This window comes from Lissotriton helveticus, chromosome 12 (assembly GCF_964261635.1).
Source record: "Lissotriton helveticus chromosome 12, aLisHel1.1, whole genome shotgun sequence".
In the NCBI taxonomy this organism is placed as follows: domain Eukaryota; kingdom Metazoa; phylum Chordata; class Amphibia; order Caudata; family Salamandridae; genus Lissotriton; species Lissotriton helveticus.
The window spans coordinates 6,606,345-6,624,174 of NC_136073.1; the positions used below are offsets into that span (position 1 = coordinate 6,606,345).

Genomic DNA, 17,830 nt, shown 5'->3' on the forward strand with positions numbered 1-17,830 from the left:
CTCAAGTCGGCCCCAAGGATTTTCACGAAGTGCCTGGCCCCGGTGGCAGCAGCTCTTCGGGCAGCAAAAGTGCAGGTCTTCCCGTATTTGGACGACTGGCTAGTCAAAGGTCCATCAGAAGCCAAAGTGAGAGCCGACATTACGGCATGCTGCAATCTCTTCGCATCGCTAGGCCTCACAATCAACAAAACCAAGTCTCATATGCATCCGGAACAAAGCCTGTTGTTCCTAGGAGCTTGCCTAGACACGGTGGAATGCAAGGCATCCTTGTCTCGAGAGAGACAACTCCGTCTGCAGGCGTTAGCCAGAAAGCTGGCAAGAAGAAAGTCACTTTCAGTTCGCCTATATGCATCACTTCTGGGGATGTGTTCTTCAGCCATCAACCTCATTCCATTGGTGCGTCTAAAGATGCGACCGCTGCAAGAGGAGCTAAACTGTCAATGGCATCAAGCGACAGGTTCATTCGAGGACACCATCACAGTCACCAACAGGATGGTACACGCACTCCAATGGTGGTCTCAGATCAGCAATCTGGAGCAGGGGCTTCCATTCTTGCAGAATCCTCCGGATTTTATTCTTACAACGGATGCGTCCATGGAGGGTTGGGGTGGTCACCTCCAGGAACTGCAAGTGCAGGGACGATGGTCTCAGCAAGACAAGAGATGCCACATCAACAGCCTAGAGCTGAAAGCCATTTGTCTGTCTCTTCAAGCGTTCCTCCCCAGGATAGTGGGATCCTCGGTCTTAGTCAGAACGGACAACACCACAAGCATGTTTTATATCAACAAGCAGGGAGGAACGAGATCGGCAACACTATCCAAACAAGCCCAAGAGCTATGGAGGTGGTTAACAGTTCACAACATAACCCTCAAAGTGGAGCATGTCAGAGGCCTCTACAACACCTTGGCAGACAAACTGAGCAGAACTTTGTCAGAGTGCCACGAGTGGGAACTGGACAACGGCCAGTTGAACTATGTGTTTCAGAGATGGGGCAAACCCAGGTTGGACCTATTTGCGACCCAACAGAACAAGAAATGCCGGTACTACGCCAGCAGGTATCCTCAACAGGGGTCAAGGGGGAATGCCCTTTCGATGCGATGGTCAGGGACATATGCATACGCTTTCCCTCCGATCCCTCTGATTCCACGAGTGGTGCGCAAAATGAAAGTGGAGAGTTGTCGCCTTCTCCTCATTGCTCCCAAGTGGCCTCGCCAGTATTGGTTTCAGGAACTCATGCTACTTTCTCAGGAGCCACCGATCAAGCTGCGGGTAGTTCCGAAGCTACTATCACGCAACGAGGGTCAGGTACTTCACCCAGTTCTCAATCACTGAAATTGCACGCATGGCTCCTAACTTCTTAGAATTTGTGCATCTTCAAATTCCTCAGGAATGCCGGGACATTCTAGAGAAGGCAAGAGCCCAGAGTACATTAAAGACTTATCGTCTCAAGTGGAAGCGTTTTTGCGCATGGTGCATCTCTAGTGCTTTGCACCCTATAGAGGCACCGGCAGAAAAGATATTGCCCTATTTATTACACTTAGCGCAATCTGGCCTTTCTTTTTCATCAATAAAGGTCCACTTAGCGGCTTTATCCAGGTACAGAAAGAGGACCAATGCTCAGTCACTCTGCTCTTCATCGCTAATCAAGCAATTTATGAGAGGTCTGTTCCGGGCTTATCCACCAGTCAAGCCCTCACCACCGGAATGGGAGCTCAACACGGTTCTATCACAACTGATGAAACATCCGTTCGAGCCTATCCATAGAGCCGACCTCAAGTTCTTAACATGGAAGGTTGCTTTATTATTGGCGCTAACTTCCGCAAGAAGAGTGGGAGAAATTCAAGCTTTCACTATAAAGGAGCCCTTTTTGCATTTCTCCCAGGACTATGTCACTTTACGAACAAATCCAACATTCATACCGAAAGTGCCTTCCCAGTTTCATTTAAATGAACCTGAACCTGTAAAGCTGAAAGTTTTCTTTCCAAACCCGTCAACCCCGGCTGAAAAGACATTGCATTCTTTAGACATCAAGAGATGCTTAAAATTCTATCTTCAGAGAACCAAAACTTTGAGAAGATCAGATCAATTGTTTGTGGCTTATGGTCAAAATACTTTGGGGAAAGCGGTCACTAAAGCCACAATTTCCAGATGGATCGCATCCGCGATTCAATTCTGCCACGTCAAGGCTAATCGACCATTGACAAGGTCTGTTCGATCTCACTCCACAAGAGCTGTAGCAGCGTCTGCGGCTTTATTTGCAGGAGTGACGCTTGAGAACATTTGCCGTGCTGCGAAATGGAAGAATGTCCACACGTTTACAAGACACTACTGCCTACAATCAGCAAATCAGGATGATGCGGCAGTAGGTCAAGCTGTTTTACGTCACCTGTTTCCATAAGGAGTATGTTCAGGTACTGATGTTCACTTATTTCATTTAAAGTATATGCTTTTATTAGATTGTATTTATATATATATGAAAGCATTTAACATGTTGTGTTTTTGTTGTATGATGCCTAAGATTTCTTTCCAGAAAGAAAATGAGTAATGTCAATGTTGAACTTGAACGTGATGTAGTAATGGTTCAATCTCTAAGCGTTTGTTGGTTGTTGACGATACACTCATGGGGGTGCACTGCAATAAGTCTCCCACCATCCGCAACCGACTTTGCCTGGCTTACTGCTTGCTATTCTGATTCAGGCATGTGAATCTATGAAAGATACCCCAATACTGGATAAGAAAACAAGTTACTTACCTGTAACTTCAGTTATCCAGTATTGGTATCTTTCATAGATTCACATGCAACCCACCCTCCTCCCCGGAGAGTCAGTTCTCTTAGTTTGGGATACTTGTTCCCACTTGTGCTACGAAAATCTGAGGAGAGCTGGCTCTGCAGGGAAGGTTCTAGAGGGTGCTGTGAGCTGATTGGTTGGAGCAAAGACTTTGGGTCTTTTAGCATAAGGAGGTAGATAGGCTACTATAATATAGGCCTCAGGCCTTTTTTCTAGGGCCTACTACTGCAAAGTGCTTTTGGCACTGCTTTTTTATTTACCGTGGGACTCCCGCCTCGACGACGGGGAATGATTCAGGCATGTGAATCTATGAAAGATACCAATACTGGATAACTGAAGTTACAGGTAAGTAACTTGTTTTCTTATTCACAAAGCCTCTTCACCTGCAGCCTCCATACAGTCTCACATGTAAATACGCTTACAGTTTGTGCACACAGTCTTCGGACAGACACCGCTTCCACACAAACATACACTCTCCACACGCACAAGGTGCAGTCTACATACACACAAACCATACTCGCACTCACTCCCACTCTGCAAACAATGCATCCACGTCATTGTCAGCCGTAGTGCACCCACCACCTTCACCCTGATGATACCTGCGGGATACAGACAAGGCCTGTGGTTTGTTTACATGTGTTGCTTCTCAGTTCTGTGTTTGCTGCTGAGGCCAGAGCTGGAGCAGCTGTAAGGAACCTTCCAGCCTGTGCCGACAGCGGGTACACGTCAGGATTTATCGGGCCAGGCCAGAGGAGAAAGAAGTATTTGAAAAACAATACGAATATTGATGGTGATAAATTGCGATCTCAGAAGTGAAAAGTCGAACAAGGACTGGGACTGAGTATAATAAATAGTAGATATATTCCAAACGTAGAAATAAGGGCAAGGAATATTAGGCAATAAATCTTGAGCTTATTACAAAAGAGTAAAGAAAGAATCTTGTTACATTGAGATTAATATCACGAGGTAATCAGTTCTACGTTTTTTTATTTCAAATAGAGAACATAAAACTTAAGGGCTACAGATGACTGTACACCAAACCCAGAATGGATATTTTGGCATCATAGGATTACTGAAAGTAACGTTACAGTGGATTAAAAACACAGTGTTTGATTTCTAATACTGGAGCCCTGATGATGTCCGCATAGGACGAAACGCGTCGGCTGATTTGAATTTGTGAATAAACTGGTCTAAAAGATACGTGGAAATGAACTGTGACCTTTAAAGTAAAAGAAGAAATGGACTTGTTGAACTGAACTTGTTGAAATGAACTGTGATTTTGTTTAATTGAAGAAGAACACTTATTTTGGAATAACAATCTTCTGCCTATGGACTGGTCATTGAAAGGATTCCAAATATTGGCACAATTTGTATTCAGAGATTGTTAGGCTTTCCTCTTGAGTGTAATTATTTATCTTATTCGTACTTCTCACACATTTTATTTGTGAACATTTCAATTTATTCAGGGCTTCTCCAGAAACGGTCGACGCGTTTCAGCCCGACATATCTTGGGCCTCATCAGGCAGGACTGGGGTATAAATCACAAATGGTCCTCGCTGTGCCTGGCACAGTGTAGTCAAAATGGTGCTGCTACCCACTATAGATTGGCGCGGTTAACTTTGCCCTCCTCCTCAGGAAGCCCATCAACAATGAACAGCGCAACTCTGGGGAGTTTGCTTTTCATCACAGTATATGCTCTTGAGGGACCTTAAGTATGGCCTGGCTCTTGTCCAGTATTGTCTTGTGGCAAGAGCCGTTCTGCTTGTTGATAATGCAGTCACTCCGCTCTCTCTGCTCCCCGCTGTCTTGTTCTCTCATGTCTTCCGGCTCTTGCTCTTCACTCTCCGGCAGCACGGATGAGCCCAGGGTCCTTTGTGTCTTCTTTGCTTGTCTGGCATACTCGAGCGCCCTGTCTGACTTGAGCATGCTGATTGAGAAAACTAGCAAACGGTGTTGTTCATATATTGGCCATAGATTTGATTGCGATATCACCTCGTCTTACCATTAGTAATGAACTTGGATAAAATAGTTGTTGCCGTTTAGTTGTCTTGTAGTGTGCAAAGAAGGACCAGCTCTCCTGCTTGTAGGTGTATTGTCATCACCCTTCTGGGCAAGAAGGCTGTGTTACTCTTCTGGTCTCTTCTCTGCTCCCCTTTCCCATCATTTCCAGCACAGCCCTTGGTATTCCCTCATGTGCATCATCTACAGGTGTGTTCTCCTGACTAGCGGGACGTCTGGTGCTACCGATGTTTTGCTGTCTTGGGTTGAGGCATTTGAACTTTCAAATAGTGACTTGTTTCCTGATTTTTGAAACAGCAGCTTGCCCATGACGTAGTGAAAACTTTATGGAACACAAGAAGCACATATTCAGTGGCAGTGATCAGGACGTCGGGCTGGTCACCTGGCACTGGCGTGCTGCCGTTAACCTGCCGGACTTGGCATCGCGAGGGCTGGTGCCGGCGAGTGGCCTGCGTCCATGCTTGATATGGCATGCCGTTGACCACCGCTTGTACACCGCGGCCCTCAGACTCTGGCTCACATGCTCTCCTTTTGGCATCCATTTGGTTTTAGTTTCCCATGGTGGCTCTTTGTGCGTCACCGGGACATGGGTGCTACACCTCCGCTTTATTCCTTTAATGTGTCTGCCAGTTAATGGCGGACTCAACACATTGCTGAAAGTCTTCTAGCTTGGGGCCAGGGGCCAGGGGTGGGGATTGGAGTCTGGCAAGGATATTAATCCCTCCAGGGTTTATGTTGTAAAGAGTGCCATATCAGACCGTCAGTGATTGCCACCTCTTCAAGCACCACTGTCGGCAGGAGAGCGTTTTGTATTCGTAATTGAGATAATTCTCCATGTGTTGTATTCTTTGTGCTTTGTCTGGAGTCTCGGAGGTGAGAGAAAATCTTGGGTTTGCCTTGCTTGGGTGATGCAGGATTTGCCAGTTGCATTGTTTTTCCAGAGACGATAACTCGCTCCTCTCTTTTAAGCATCTCTGCCCCGGAGAGGGATTTTGCTCGGCTGCTGTCAGCAGTGTTGCTATTAGTTTCTACCTGGTCACTGGTAAGAAGACGGTGTCCTCATGCTGGCTTTGACGATCAGTGAAATACGCTGTATTGGTATTACGTGGCGTGGGGAGTATAGTGTGCGTGACTGCTGGGTTGTTTCCAGTGTCCCATGATGCTCTGTTACCTTCATCCAGGTAGCACGCGTCTCTGACATCCCCAAGAGCTTGTGTGGTTGTATACAGGTTTCCAATAAATAATCTTCAGCTGGACACCGCGACATGTGCACGACTTTGCAACGTATCCCAGCAGTGTATACATTTGATCCCTCTGTCCTGTCTGGGCTTGACAGGCTTTGGTATGTTTGAAGTGTACACAATCTGGATTCTTTTCAAGATGAGCTGACCACAAGACCATCCTTCATGGGAAATAAGGAGCAGAGACAGAAATGAGGGGTGCACTGGCAGGAATTGTAAAGCACATTGGAAAATTCCAGGAAAAACAAATGAACTTTTCTAGCCCAGCCACTACGTGGCCGGATAGACCTAGCTTGTGGCTATACAACTATTCATGGTGCACCGCCATTGTTACTGATAAGTAACTGTTTTCTTTGTTCAGTGTTAGAATTAAAGGGATAACCAAACCCCCATATTTAGTGGTGGTCACCATCTTTTTCCTAGCAGCCTCTGGCAGGGGTTTGGCCTACAGTTATCTCCTATTATCTTGGGTTGAAATTATAGCACACGTCTTTCCTGTCCTTTGTAAGTAAATCTTCTCTTTGGAGTTTATCTGCTTTGTCTCAGATACCTTAATTAAGGGGGTGGGAGCACCACTAACCTGTGACCATCCTTCGTGTATCATGAGAAGAGTTGTGGCAGCTGCAACAGTGCGCGCGCACAAGCGTGTTGTGCAACCACCTCCCACATATACACACACCGTGAAAGCTTCACCCACACACTCAGCAGTAACAGCAGAGGCAAACAAAGGACAAGCACCCCTACTAACGAGGTAAACCTCGGCTGACAATTATTTCAAGCTTCCCTTATACAGGAGCCAGGAACAGCATGAACAGTATACTATGAGCTGCACTCACCCACAACACCCCCCCCCCCACACACCCCCGCCCCCCCGAGCATGGACCACTGCAGTCTCGCTTCCATCACAGTCCGCAGGAGCCACGTCTCTGCTCATAGGCAAAGCGCCTCACAGCAGTCGCACAAACAACAGAAGTGCTTGTCCTTGGGCTGCAGCACCAGTAGGCAAGTTACTCTCTCAGAGCATCATTTGTACTACATTGGCAGCACTTGCTTGTGTCTGCCGCACGTGCGCACAGAACAAGAAGCAGCAGCAGTGCACGCTTCCTCAACTCTCTCTTGTTTTCTCTGCCTCTTCATATACACCTCGCCTCTTCCTGTGAACATCAGTCAAAGGCGGTATCCGAAAGCCTTACTCTTTTCATTTTATTCTCTCAATACATCTATAGCACAGATGTCACTTTTTTTGTTTTTTTACTAAGTGGTAGACACCGCTGTTTTGGTGTAGTTGGGGATAATAGCCTTCTTCAGGGCGAAGAGTCGATGTGTAACAGGTTTAAAGATGTTTCTGTCGCTGGCAGAACATACGATCTACCACAGTAGAGGCTGCCCTAAGAAATGGAAAAGGATTTGGGGACAATGGAAAATATGCTGAGGGTTACGGCTGTGGTATTAAAGATATGATGTGGGTCACCCGTTGAAGATACTGTATATCATCCGATGACAATAGACAACCTCAGACACACTGGTCGGATTATATTGTGTTTGTAATGAAAAGAATATATTTTTTAAAATGTTTCTCTTACAGAATATGAAAGCAGATGACTTCAGAGAGCACCCGTACATTAGTGTTTTGGTCTCTTTCTAGTGAAGTTCTTATTTGGAAACAAAGACACTTTGGCAGGTTATACATTTTACGTGAACAAAGATGAATGCTGACCTCAATCTATAAATATTACCAGTGTGTTCGTTTTGTGCAGGGCTGTGGCCACACTCTTCTCAGCATCTTTTTGAGAATGCTCATTACTCTGACTACAGTTGGGTAGACCCTATCACTTTTTGCATCACTTAAAGTGCCCTTACCTATGTGCATTCCATGTGTATGTTGTCTCTCCGCAGTACGGCTCCAGAGCTCTCAGCAGAATCCTTGCCGCTATCCTCCAGCAGGCAGAGAACAAAGTCCCTCCTCCCAAGAACTACCCTGGTGGGGACGCTGCTTTCTTCCTCGGTGAGAGAAGGACCCCCGATCTATGCAAGATAGTGTGGTGATGTAATATGTGCCTGTGTCGCGGTGCGTGATGTGATGTAATGTGTGCTTGTGTCACGGTGTGTGTGGTGATGTAATATGTGCCTGTGTCGCAGTGCATGTGGTGATGTAATGTGTGCTTGTGTCACGGTGCGTGTGGTGATGTAATATGTGCCTGTGTCGCAGTGCATGTGGTGATGTAATGTGTGCCTGCGTCACGGTGCGTGTGGTGATGTAATGTGTGCCTGTGTCGCAGTGCATGTGGTGATGTAATGTGTGCTTGTGTCACGGTGCTCTTCATGCTGCTGTGTGCTGCAGTCTGTGGACTACATTATGTGGCTGTAAAATCCCTGGGCTGCAACATGCTGGGTGTGGGCTGTAGTGTTTTTGAATACAGCGTGTTTTAGTGCAGTGTGTGGCCTACATGAGTGTCAGTGCAGGCTGTTGTGTGCTGTAGTCTGTGGACCTCATTGTGTGATAGTGCAGTCCCTGGGCTGCAGCATGCTGTACGTGGGCTCTAGTGTGCAGACTGCAGTTTGCGGCTGACTTTACAGGCCATTGATACCTGTCTGTTCCTTTTCTTTTATTCCCAGAGATGAAGCAAGGTCTGATCTCTGTTGGAATCTGCTGCAGGGAGCCCAAATACAAATGTGTCACTGTGGAAAAGGGTAGGTGTGACTCGTCGCTCCGTCAGTCTTTGCCTTCGTGTTTTTTGACTATCACTTTGACCTTTGTTAATCAGTTAGCTGTTAAACTTGTAATCTCACTGACCCCTCCTCTTATTACTTGACTCCTACATTTTCTCTCTCTGCCTGTTTGACAGTCTCTTGCTTACCACAGTTGCCGCTCTCCTGTCACACTATTCCCTCTTTTCCCGCTCCCCTGTATTTCATCGATGCGTTCCCTCTCCATAATGGCAACTCCCCGCGCATACTTTAAAGATTTCGAGACTCTAAATCTGGTGTTTCCTTTCTAACAGTCACAGATTCCAAAGCTCTCTAAAAGTGCCATACAAGATTGTAAACACTTGAAGATGAATAAATAGTCTCCATCCAAAGCACCAGTTGTGCAGACAAAACAACGATGTGGCACACTGAAAACAGACTGGCTCTGCTTTACCCCCACACCAAACCCCGGGACGACTCTTTCTCTGTGAGATTTACTGCTGCTCATAAGTTAAAATCCCTCTGGACACAGGCTCGCCGCCGCCCCGTTCTCACCACCCAAAGACGTCAATATTTGCACTTGTCTGATCACTACATGGATTCAAGATAATATGAGACTTAACCCAGAACTTGAACCTTCAGTTAAATGCATTCTGAGGATGGCTATAGCAGCTATTGTGCCATCCACTACAGTTGTAGTGTAAAACAAGGCTTTAGGCCTCCCATTGTAGCCGGACTTTGACAGTATAAAAACTGCAATTTGACCTGTCAAATAAACCCTTTTGACAGCTCAAAACCTCCTTTTCAAATATTAATAAGTCACCCCTACGTACGCCTCGTCTCCCCCAAGCCAGGGTGGGTGCGTGGTACTTAAAAGTAGGCCATGTAGAAATTTAAAGTTAACGTCCTTACAGTGACTAGCCCCCAAAAGCTATATTTGACTGTGGCAGGCCTAGCTGTCCTATGTAGAAACCCAGAGAAGAGATAGAAAATCCTAATAGTGTATCTCAAGAATGAGACTAGCTTGAAAAATATTTAAACAACTATTTTTAGTAGATTAAAAAATATAAAACAACGGTGAAGTTTGATCTTGATTGAATATTAGTAGATATTAAGGAAAATGTTGTTTTAGAAAGTTACCTTTTCTCTGCCTGAAGTTTCTGGAGGCTAAATCTGCATTTGCTCTCTTACTTCTGACAGTCAGGGATTAGCATTCGAGTGGGAGTGAAAAAGGTGTGAAATGCCTCCCAGGAGCAAACAATTGGCAGACCTGAATGGGCAGAGATGACTCCTCTGAAGATCCCACAACATGCAGGGTGAGGGATGCAGGCATCCTTTTTGACATTACAGTGTCAATTCCTGCTTGGCAGGTCTGCTGGTTTTTACATATAACCCTTGCGTCACACTTGAAAGGAAGGGAAACTGGATGCCAAAACCATTCTTCTGCACCCATTGTCTTTTAAATGAAAACCCTACTTTTGTTCTACCGGGCTAATGTCTCTGCGTTTATTGTGGGCTTGGTCTCCTCCTCAAACTGTATTTTACTGTTAGGCGTGGGAGCATACTAGGCTTGCTATAGTACACCCCCTGCCCCCATTAGTATGGCCAAAGAATGTTACTATCTTGAAAATGCTCCAAGTGAGTGGGGTTGGCCCTGGGAAATTTTACCCCATGGGTTAGTGTGTGTTCATGATTCATTGCCTCCCACTGGCGTATGACGGAACCACGAGTCCCTAAACCACGCATGCCTTAACGCGGTCTTAACAAAGACCACGTCTTTACCACACATGCCTTTACAATGAATTTAGTTGTAAAGGCAAGATTGGTAAAGGTATATGCGTGGTAAAGATCTCACCCCAGCCAGCACCCTGAGTCCTAAATCCCAGCCCCATCCTTGCAATCTATCTGCCCTAAAAACTCCCCCTACCCCCCACCCTAAGCCCTAAAACCCTGCCCAGACCAGCTTATTACCCCAACCCCAGCTCCCTCCGCCTTGAGCCATAAAACTCACCCCTAGTCCTGAAAACTGCCCCTCCCCCACCCTGAGTCTTAAAACTCGGCCTGCAGCCCAAAAAACGAACCCGACCCCAGCCCACCCTACCTGAGCCATGAAACCGGCCCCCAGCCCTTAAAACGACCCTGACATGCCCTCCCCCAGCCACATCCCTACTTATTAAGACGCATGCCGGCCCTTCCTCTCCCGGCCCTTCCTGTACCTCTCCCCGCCCATCCGCTCTGCACCTAGAGCACTGACTGCCTCTACCATGCAGAAGCGTGGTTAAGGCATATGCGTGGTTAAGGAAAGCGCTGTTCCGCTTGCACAGGAACGGCACGCAAGGTTAAGCCGCGTTGTAAAGGCCGTTTCTCCCTCCCACTAGCTTGTGCCAGGTATAAATGTGGCATCTCGAGGCACACACCTCAGAACACTCCTAGACCTGAAGAAGATCAGAATAGGGTGGAACCTGCTGTCTGGGCCTGCTGTCTTCTGTTGTACTCAGGACAAAGAAGTGGACTCCAAGGGTCGCAAGGCTGACCGCCAGTTAAAGCTGCTGCGACACAACATGCTACAACAGGCCTTTCCTGCAATTGCCAGCTGAGCAGTGGGAACTCGACCTGGACTGGGTCCTCCTGTTGTCCTCTTCCTGACACCTTGTTAGGCTTTAACTGCCTCCCCAGAGGTCCGGGGAAGGCCTTAGAAGTGCACTCCTGTGGTATATATGAACTTAAAGGACTACATTTCGAAGGCAGAATCTTTGACCAGGATGAACCTGGCTGGTGTATCCAACCAGTGCTCTTTCACAGTCAGCGCAGAGATTCATGTCTACCATGAGCATTGACTAACATTGGCACTTCATGCTTCTAGGCGCAATTCCGACTTAAAATTAAAAATGTGCATCTCCGGTTCCCTTCATTGGATTTTTGTCATTTTTTTCTCATTTTGTTGATTGAGTTTTACTCTTTTTTCCTAATTTGGTTTGGGATTTTATATGTTTTGCATTTCAACTTTATTACTGTTTTAGTAGTGCATGTATACTTTATACATTGCCCTAAATTAAGCCGGCCTGCTCGGGCCATTGACACCAGGGGGCTGAGCTCAGGTTCATTAATTGACTTTGAGGGTTCACCCTGGCAGGGGTTGTGATTATTCCTTGAGGTTGGTACTCACCCCACTAACTAATAACCCAATACCTTACAAGAATCAACCTCTAGATTTGGGATAATGCACAGCATGCAATTCTAGCAAAGCTTGAAGCACCAAAATGATTGTTACAGGTAAGTAACGTGTTCCTTGCCTCCCATTAGTGCTTTCTTGTGTTCTCCCCATTGCAGCAGGCTCCTGGGCTGCCCTTCCCTCCATCGTTCCCGCCTCTTTGTCTACCCATTGTTGGCTGTCTTTTGGTGGCATCTTGTCTCCCAGTATTACTGCTGTGTGGTCTCCCTGCTGCAGCCATCTCATTGCTGCTCTTTTGTTTCTGGCTACCCAAGTTCTACTGTTTCTCGTCTCTCCCTATTGCTGCCTTCTCGTCTCTCCCTATTGCTGCCTTCTCGTCTCTCCCTATTGCTGCCTTCTCGTCTCTTTCTATTGCTGCCTTCTCGTCTCTTTCTATTGCTGCCTTCTCGTCTCTCTCTATTGCTGCCTTCTCGTCTCTCTATTGCTGCCTTTTCATCTCTTTCTCTTGCTGCCTTCACGTCTCTATTGCTGCCTTCTCGTCTCTCCCTATTGCTGCTTTCTCGTCTCTCTCTATTGCTGCCTTCTCGTCTCTCTCTATTGCTGCCTTCTCGTCTCTCTCTATTGCTGCCTTTTCATCTCTTTCTCTTGCTGCCTTCTCGTCTCTATTGCTGCCTTCTCGTCTCTTTCTATTGCTGTCTTCTCGTCTCTTTCTATTGTTGCCTTCTCGTCTCTCTCTATTGCTGCCTTCTCGTCTCTCTCTATTGCTGCCTTTTCATCTCTTTCTCTTGCTGCCTTCTCGTCTCTATTGCTGCCTTCTCGTCTCTTTCTATTGCTGCCTTCTCGTCTCTCTCTATTGCTGCCTTCTCGTCTCTCTATTGCTGCCTTTTCATCTCTTTCTCTTGCTGCCTTCACGTCTCTATTGCTGCCTTCTCGTCTCTCCCTATTGCTGCTTTCTCGTCTCTTTCTATTGCTGCCTTCTCGTCTCTTTCTATTGCTGCCTTCTAGTCTCTCTCTATTGCTGCCTTTTCATCTCTTTCTCTTGCTGCCTTCTCGTCTCTATTGATGCCTTCTTGTCTCTCTCCATTGCTGCCTCCTTGTCTCTCCCCATTGCTCCTACTTCGTGGCCCTAGACTTGCTGTCCTCTCTTCTTCGCTGCTGTCTTATCTCTCTCTCTCTCTATCTCGCCAGTACTGCTGTCTCCTAGCTCTGTGCAGGTGCTGTCTCCATGCTCCAATAGCTGCTGTTTCTTGGCTGACGTCTCATCTCTCTCCATTGCTCTTTCAGACTGCTCTCTCACTAAGTTCCTGAATCGTATCCTGGGGCTGGAGGTGCACAAGCAGAACAGCCTCTTCCAGTACTTCACGGACACCTTCGACTACCTGATCGAGAAAGACAAGAAGGAGGGGAGATACGACCTGGGCATTCTGGGTAAGGAATGATCCTGCATCTAAATTCAGGGGCAGGGCTGGTCAAGAAGTCAATATTAGAAATTTGGACTAACCCTGGGCGTAGTAGCGCTACGCGTAGCTAAGAGAAGTGCACTTCGCACTAAGCGAGCTACGCTTAGCTACGCGAACTGCGTAGTTCGGTAGGGAAAATGCTGTTCGCACTGATTGCCTAGTGCCGGATGCTTGTCCGCACTGTGCAATCATTGCAAACGGCATCTTGCACAGTGCAAGCGGTCGTTTTCTGCCGCTCGAGTAGATTTGTTCTCGAGCAGCAGCTTTCTCAACGCCGACTAGTAGTTTTTCATCGCGAGCGGTCGCGAGCATACGCGACCACTCACAATGAGAAACCTGACCTTCCCGCCTTGATAATCTCGCCGGAAGGTTTATTTTCCACGCTTGTGATCTGCATCTTGATGTTGCTGATCACGAATGAGGAAAAAGTCTCGCCGGGATGTTGATTTTGCTCGCTCGCAGTCGCCATCTTGACGTTGAGGACAGCGAGCAGGCAAAAAATGCCCGCTACGCTAAGCTACGTGTTTCTGCACAGTGCTACGTTTAATTCGTGTAGAGTGTAGTAGCGCAAACTACGCACGCTCCGCAAGTGTAGCTTAGTACTACGCCTAGGGTTAATTTCGACAATGTTTAAACTGTATTTTCCAAGTTCAGCTACATTTTTAGTTTGGCGGTTCAGCATGGCTCTCATATTCACTTGAGATGAACACTGAGTCCTCAGGACTTCTGCCCATCGACTCATTCACATTCCTGCCTACAACCGATGCCTTCCTCAATGCGTACGTGTGTGACTTTATAACCACTTAATGCTGTGTTGTTCAACAACGACTCTTACGAAACCTCTCACGTACCTCTTGTATATCTTATCACATAACATGTAAAGCACACTGATACCTTTGTCTAGATAGCGATATAGAAAACTCTAAATACTAATAATTCCTGCTCCACTCCCTCTGGGCCTGCCCTCTGGGGTGCTGCTGTTCAAGCCGTATGTCATAGTTCATGCTCTGTGCCTCGGAGATTGGTGCACGCTTGATGATCGTGATGTTGTTCAATAATCTGTCTTTACTCCTTAGATTTGGCCCCCGGGGTGGATGAGATTTATGAAGAGAGCCATGAGATCTTCCTAACTCCAGGGCATCCCCAGGATGGGCAGGTTGTGCTTTATAAGGTAGGAACAGCCGTATGTCTTCTTGGAGCTAATTTCTGTTGGGCGGCCACTAACTAGTGGTTGTGGGATGGACTCGGGCATGGAAAATTGTGTTGGGGTGGTGAAGGACTGGAAGAGGCACGTGAAGCACTGCAGAGGCATAGGTGGACATGGGGCATGAAAGGTGGCGAGGGACAGGTAAAGGACTGGAAGAGGCACGTGAAGCAGCGCAGGGGCCTGAAATGGCCTAAGGGCTCGGAAAGTAATGAGGGGCAGGGGAAGTACTGGAAGAGGCCCATGGAGATGTACAGGGGCATAGAAATGGCCTCAGGCCCAGAAAGTAATGAGAGAGGTTTGAAGGATTTAAGTTGCGTGGCTAGTGTGGGCATGTGAAGGCCTCACACAGAAGTTTTGATGGGCTTGGGAAGGACTGAGGGAGCCTGCAAAGTTCGGAGGGTAGTGTGGGAATTACTTGGAGGATGTTGGAAGGACTTTAGGGGCATGTGAATGACCACGGGTCCACGCAGAAGGGGTTCACTCAGAATTATAGTAACACTAGGTGTTTTTTACTTTGATTCTGGACTTTGTGTTCTGGTTTAGGCCCTGGCTGGTCAGTATATTGTCTGGAGGCCGATCTTGGGTTGCAGAGTGACTCTCTTGTGGGAGAGGTGTGGCGCCGCGGCCAGGGCGACTGACGCTGGAATCTGGGGACCACGGTTCGATCCCCGGCTCCGGCGGCAGGTTAGCCCAGCACCATGTGACTCTGGGCAATAGCTCGCTTAATCTTCCCGACGGCCCCCAGCGCCTAGAGACCCTTACGGGTGATTGTGCGCTTTACAAATGTGGACTTTACTTTACTTCTTGTCCAGGTTGGCTCTAGGAGTTGTCGCAGTGTGTTATAGTGGAGCTGGAGTCCTGCTCCTAGCTCTGCCTCTGTTGCCTGAGCTCCTGGCCTGCTGCAGTCCATTCCATCATAGTATCTCTGACACGCGTCTGATCTTTCCTGTGTGTAGATCAGTGTGGATCGAGGCCTGAAGTGGGAGGAGGCGTACGAGAAGTCCCTGCAGCTGACGGGGCCCAATGATGGCTTCTATATTTCCTACAAGGTGAGTGATGGGCTCAGCGTTCCAGATCAGTGTAGCCTCTCAGGCCTGGGGTCGGGAGGAGGGAACACTATCCGCAAACAGGAGGTAAAGCTGGATGAGTGGCGGGCAGTGCTGAGTGTGTGTATGCTGGTGTGGGTAACATGCTAACAGTTCATTGTTGGTTTTTAGGTGCGAGGTGCCATGTTCACGACTCTGCTGGCAGAGCAACGGTGGGGGAACAGCTGCATTGTCTACAAGCCGAACATCGGAAAGCAGAGCAACGCCGAAAGCCTGGACAATCTGAGCAAGCGATATCAACGAGTAAGTGCAGGCGCGGCGGCTTCATTGATTTATTGATTTTGCATACATGCCCTTTCATAAATATACACATTGCCAATAAATCAGTGTTCAGTCATTATAAAGATATCATACAATTGTGCATAACATTTAATTTGAAAGTACACCATCCATCAAGTACACAGGTAGGTGGATGTGTTTGCATATATGTATGTTTGTATCTGCTATTTGTGTCGCGCAAACGTAGTCAAAAAACAGCAGAGCCTTTTGGCAAAAAGAATTTAAACTATGTAGGAACAAAACCGAGCACGTACCCAACTCTGACAATTTCATCAGATGGCTTTTCCTCTGGGGATATTTAGTGCGATAGTTCTTAGAGGTAAAGATGGTCCAGGCTAGTGCTGAGCTCATTGTTATAAACCTTGAGCTGACATGTAGCCCCGACTATCGGAATCATTACGTGAATATAAATATCCATTGTCATTTTTCTTAAATCCAGAAGTATTTATATACTGTTAAACACTGGAAATCATTCTGTCTTTATTAAAATGTTCTAAAAGTAGTCTTTAATGCTCTCCATGTTTGGGGAACCCAGCCTTATTCCTGTTAACTAATGTACCCCACCGAGCTACTGTAGAAGTACAAAAAATAGATGCTTTTTTTTTTGTCTCCTTCCTTCCCAAAAGCATATGCAGTAGTGAGCAGTAACTTCGGAGATCCCCAAGTTTTTTATTCAGTAGTCATAAAGTGTGTAGTGCCTAGAACACAATAAGTGCTAGGTCAGCTCTTCACGCTCTAAAACTGTATTATAAAAATCTGAGAAATACTTTTGTGCCGTGCATAAGTCCCCTTCTGTAGACACAGATAAAACCGTCCAGTTAAAAACTTTAGTCTTCCAAAATCTTATTATAGTGTCAAACTGGTTATAAGTAATAAAATAATCAGCCAGGACAAATCCCCGGGACTCTACACAGATATTATTCCAGTTTGATGGCAGCACTGTAGTACTTACCACTGGGTTGTTGCTCCCAATAAGTGAACATCAAAATTGTGTACCTATGCAATACGTTGCTTTAAAAAAAACTAATGTCTTGAATAACGCCTTTGGAGATGTGTTTGAGGTTACACAATCTATCATATAATCTCTAGTAAATTGTGGAATTCCATCCCTTTTGAATCTGAAAAATTCCCAGACACTTCTACAGTTCAGGAAAGCATTAAAAACGTGGCTCTTCAAAACCCAGGCCACTTGGTATCCATCCTGCCTTGCTGATCGCCCGTATGCAGCATAGCGCCAAGACATCTTCGGGTATACGAGCACTATACAAAACTTTACAACGTAACATAAATATTTTTGCAAAGTTATTTCATCAGCAAAGATGTTGGTGAGGAAAGTGCAGCTACACTACTCACAAAGCTCCCCATCAAGTTTGCACTTAGGATAAATACGTTCATAAGTTCTTATATGAATCCGATCTTAAAGACTTAATCATCTGGATCGACTTTGTCGGAACTCAGATTGCCAAATTGTGGATTAAATGTAGTATCTCGAGTAAGACGACGAATATTTTGACAAGCATTGTTTGTCCATCACTGAAGAATACAGCTTGTCCCACCTCTGTAAATTCTCCTTCAATATGGCCAGCATTTAGCCGTTTATACATTTACGGCCCTGAGCTAGAGATTTCCAACAAAGATGCCAGCTGAGCCTTCACCGGTTGACATCTGTTGGTTGCCCACCTCTAAATGAGGCAGGAGAACCTCAGGTTTGGTGGGGCGGGAGTTCCTCCTGTTCCACCAATCGTAAAAGAGTCCCAACATAAAATTCTCATGCAGTCTCCCTACATAACCAGTTGTTTTTCCCCACCCTTCTGAAATAGTTAATTATACTTTTAACTCTGACCATTGGGGATTGGAACTTGGCAGATA

The 17,830-nt window shown here is 46.5% G+C and overlaps 1 protein-coding gene across 4 annotated transcripts in view; it reads left to right on the plus strand.

The window, feature by feature from the left end:
• SBNO2 (strawberry notch homolog 2) overlaps positions 1–17,830 on the plus strand; it is a 324,007-nt gene that overhangs the window by 296,542 nt on the left and 9,635 nt on the right. For all 4 annotated transcript variants that reach the window (XM_078669941.1, XM_078669940.1, XM_078669942.1 and 1 more), the window contains 6 exons: positions 7,946–8,054; positions 8,666–8,740; positions 13,194–13,337; positions 14,446–14,540; positions 15,533–15,625; positions 15,794–15,925. In XM_078669941.1, the coding sequence (XP_078526067.1) occupies positions 7,946–8,054; positions 8,666–8,740; positions 13,194–13,337; positions 14,446–14,540; positions 15,533–15,625; positions 15,794–15,925 (648 nt within the window). The remainder of the gene's footprint in view (positions 1–7,945; positions 8,055–8,665; positions 8,741–13,193; positions 13,338–14,445; positions 14,541–15,532; positions 15,626–15,793; positions 15,926–17,830) is intronic.